This window comes from Monodelphis domestica, chromosome 5 (assembly GCF_027887165.1).
Source record: "Monodelphis domestica isolate mMonDom1 chromosome 5, mMonDom1.pri, whole genome shotgun sequence".
Taxonomy (NCBI): Eukaryota; Metazoa; Chordata; class Mammalia; order Didelphimorphia; family Didelphidae; genus Monodelphis; species Monodelphis domestica.
The window spans coordinates 219,415,124-219,419,130 of record NC_077231.1 but is presented as its reverse complement, the minus strand read 5'-3'; the positions used below and the strand labels follow the sequence as shown (position 1 = coordinate 219,419,130).

Here is a 4,007-nt window from a genome sequence, read left to right as displayed (position 1 = left end):
TCTCTCTCTCTCTCTCTCTCTCTCTCTCTCTCTCTCTCTCTCTCTCTCTCTCTCTGTTTCTCTTTCTCTCTCACTCTCACTCTCTTCCTTTCCTCTCTCCTCCTTTTTCCTCTTCTAAAGATACCTGTTTATTAAGTGAGATTTCCACAATGTTTTTGTAATCCAGAAGTCATGATCTCTGGATTTGTTGTCAGGATAGGGAGTCAAATACAGCCCTGAACCATTTCCCAGTCATTGTTCAAAAGACTATAACTGCATTAACACCCCCAAACTCAAAACTGAATATTCCTATCCGAAGTAGGAATCAGTTTGATATTGAATAAAACCATCTAAGTAGCAGTATTGTATATTTCTTTTATTCCTTTGGTACCTAACAAAATTTTCATAGATTAGTCAAATATAAGCAATATATACATATTTTAAAGACGCATAGGCTCATTAACTTGGGGCTTGAAGGTACGTCAGAGGCTATCTAGTCCATATTCTTCATAATATAGATGGGGAAATAGGTTCTATTTTACTTTTTAATTAAGCATTAAGAAATTAGGTTTCAGCTTACATGTACAACATTTATCAGCACATAGCCATAATTACAAAATTCTACTACAAGCTTAGCATTTATTAAATCTTTTAGGGTGGTCTCCCTTTCCCTAACACTCTCTTCAGGGCTTCCTTTACTTCATTGTTCCTCAGACTATAAATAAGGGGGTTCAACATGGGGTTAAATAGGCTATGGAACAGGAGGAGATATTTCTTCTGCCCCTTTGGGTTCCCGTGCTTGGGTCCAATGTACATAATGATCGCAGTGCCATAGAAGAGTCCTACTACACAGAGATGGGAGGAACAGGTGGAAAAGGCTTTCTGTCTGCCCTCTCTTGACTGGATATGCAGGATGGCATAGATTATTCGCATGTAGGAGATCACAATTGAAGAAAAGGGCCCAATCAATACAGAAGTGGCCCCAACCAAGACCAAAGTCTCATTGATATGAGTGTCAGTACAGGCAAGTTTGAGAATTGCTAAGATTTCACAAAAGAAGTGGTTGATTTTCTGGGGACCACAGAAAGGCAAGGGCAGCAATAAAATTAGATGGGCCAGGGACAGAAGAGATCCAAGGGCCCAGGAGGTCAATGATAAGGTGAAACACACCCTCCAGCTCATGATGACAGAGTATCTGAGGGGGTGGCAGATTGCCACATAGCGATCATAAGACATCACTACCAAGAGAAGACATTCTGTGAGGGCAAAAGTCAAAAAGAGAAAAGTCTGTGTTATGCATCCTGCATAGGAAATTGGCTTAATTGGGTCCAGTAAGTTGGCTAGCATCTGGGGCACAGTGTTGCAGGCATAGGAGATGTCAACAATGGCCAAATGTGAGAGGAAGAAGTACATGGGGGTGTGGAGTCGGGCCTCCAAACCTATGAGTCCCAAGATTACTCCATTGCCCACTAGGGTAAAGGTATACAGCAGAGAGAAGAGCCCAAGGAGAAACATTCGGATGTCATATCCAACAGGAAATCCCATCAAGATGAATTCTGTAACCACTGTGTGATTGTTCATCGTACTTCTATGATAGAGACAAGATATTAATTAATTTTTAATTATTAATCAAAGTGTTTCATAGTGAGTGGTTATCCATTGTTTAGTGCATTTAAAATAATCTGTTTTAACCCTCTCCAATGACCTCATTTTGACTTTAATGGACTTTGATTTTAAAAAATTGATTATTAGCTTATAATTTTTCACTTATTTATTTGGGTATATGTTTTGGGGCTTTGGTTTCATAAGATTATTCATTTATAAAATGAATAGTATGGAATATATTTTGTGTGATAATACATGTATATGCCAGATTAAATTGCTTGCAAGTTCTGGCAAGGGTGAGGGAAGGAGGGAGATCATATAACTTCAGAAAACTTATGTAGAAATTTGTTATTATATGTGATTGATACAAAAAATAAGAAAATACATGATTACCCCCTTAGTTCCTTTTCATACAAATATCAAATTACCAGTGAGGAACTTTCTCTATTCTCTTTCTTTAATGTAGATTAGTATCTTCTCAACAATTTATAGTGTTTGAGCATTGCCTGGGAGCACTAAGAGGTTAAATGTCTTGGCTACAGTCATACTGTCATAACTCAGAGGCAGGATTTGAATTTAGGTCTTCCTGTCTCTGAGGATTGCTTTCTAACCACTCTATAGAACTATCTCTCTTGCAAAAAAATAGTATTTTAAAGACATACCTGTTGTCCATTGGTGTGGATCCTCTTTTGTCCTATATATATGACAACTTCTCTGTATTGTATTTGATCATCTTTATTACTTTTTATAGTTTAAAAAGGAAACATTACCTCATAGACAACCTCACAGTTTGAAGCCTCTAATATCTCACTTTGCCTGATCTTTGTATAACACTGTATAGAAAATGTGTATATTTTCTTTTTTTCTTAATTTTGAAAAGAATAAGAAATCATCAATTGTTCACTTACTAGATGTAGAATACTGTGCTCAGACAAAAGTCATTTAAAAAAAAACTGGTATCTGAAACTGACATTTCAGAGGAGGGATATTACACACAGACAGATTGATTCTCAAAAATTCACTTTTTGTCTCTTGGTATATGTAGTAAAAGGGCAGAGAAGAAATAAGGAAATAAATGTTAAGGGAGAATACTCAGAAGAATCAGGGACAAAAGAAGAGAAATAGGTTCTGTAAACAGGAAGTTCACAAGCTCATTATTTCTCTTTGATATTCATATACCCAGAAAGTTTAAAAAGAAGTGAAAGATGAAAGATCAAGGACAAATCCTCTGGACTTGTGCCTAGAGAGAGAACTGGCACTCAGGGAAGTTGACGGAGTGCCTGTGAACCTGAAGTTCCAAAGATTCATCCTTTCATTTTTACAATATTTCTTTTTTAAGGGACCAACACTATATTATTAAAAAGATATCATTAGCAAGGTAGCAATATAGGAAGAAGCATTTATTAAGCCTCTTCTCTGTGCCAGGCATGATGGCAGTTTGTCTTGTTATATCCACACATTTATAGATTCTTTTTCCACTTGCTACTTGGGTAACCCAATTTCAAGCTTCCCATTCTTTTCTTACCTTCCTATGATATTGAATGTCATTTGACATGTACAGTTCTTGACTCAATTGTGGGTAATTTGATTTAATGATGAGATCTTATCAATTCAGCAGTAAAAATAGGAAAAAAATTATGAAGACATATATCCAAAGAATCTCCTGGCATTTCATTGCCTAGTGCCTCCGAAATAGGTTACTGTACCTTTCTCCTTAGTGGCTATGGAAGAGAAACTGAGAGTATCTCACTAAGTAGCTCCTGACTAGGGAAGTTACCTCTAGGATGTGCTGAATACAGGCAATAATCACTCTGGACAGCAGAAAGATCAGACATCCTGGACCTGAGTCTGGGTTGAGAGCAACACAGTAAAAAAACTTCTGAAAGTAACTGCCAAAAAAAATGCTCTAGATCAGGTGGACTCCTTTGTTCTCTTTGGTTCCTCACAGATTTAGGTATGCCATATGTCACTCCTCCCACCAACTATTCTCCAGTGATCAAAGGGCAGGGAACTTTAGAGGTAAAAGAGTATCCAGGGTTCATACAATGTCTGTCAACATTTTATTATAAAAGTGGCTAATGAACCCAATAATGCTGTCCTTGTCCAGTGACTGGACTGGCCAACAATGTCTTGAACTGGTGATTTCTCTTGTTATGAATCATCATCTAAACTTTCCAAGATTTGGAGTTAGAGGATATGATCTCCAGTTCTAATTTTACTTACCACCAGTGTGATGTTGGGCATTCATTTATTAAGCACTTATTATGTGTCAAGCACTATGATATGTGCTGGGGACATGAAGAAGTCAAAAGGCAGAGAAATTTACATTCTAGTGGGGGAGATAACATGCAATCAAATATATACAAACAATTCAAAGAAGATAAATTGGAGATAACTGAAAAAGGAAATCAAGGGAAACCAAG

General features: G+C 37.0%; 1 protein-coding gene across 1 annotated transcript; it reads right to left on the bottom strand.

Moving 5' to 3' along the window:
- Positions 1-504: 504 nt before the first annotated feature.
- On the bottom strand, positions 505-1,608 carry LOC100619085 (olfactory receptor 13-like). Its single transcript, XM_056797323.1, has one exon. It carries the CDS (start codon positions 1,558-1,560, stop codon positions 631-633), a length of 930 nt encoding a protein of 309 aa, XP_056653301.1. The 5' UTR covers positions 1,561-1,608; the 3' UTR covers positions 505-630.
- Positions 1,609-4,007: the final 2,399 nt, after the last annotated feature.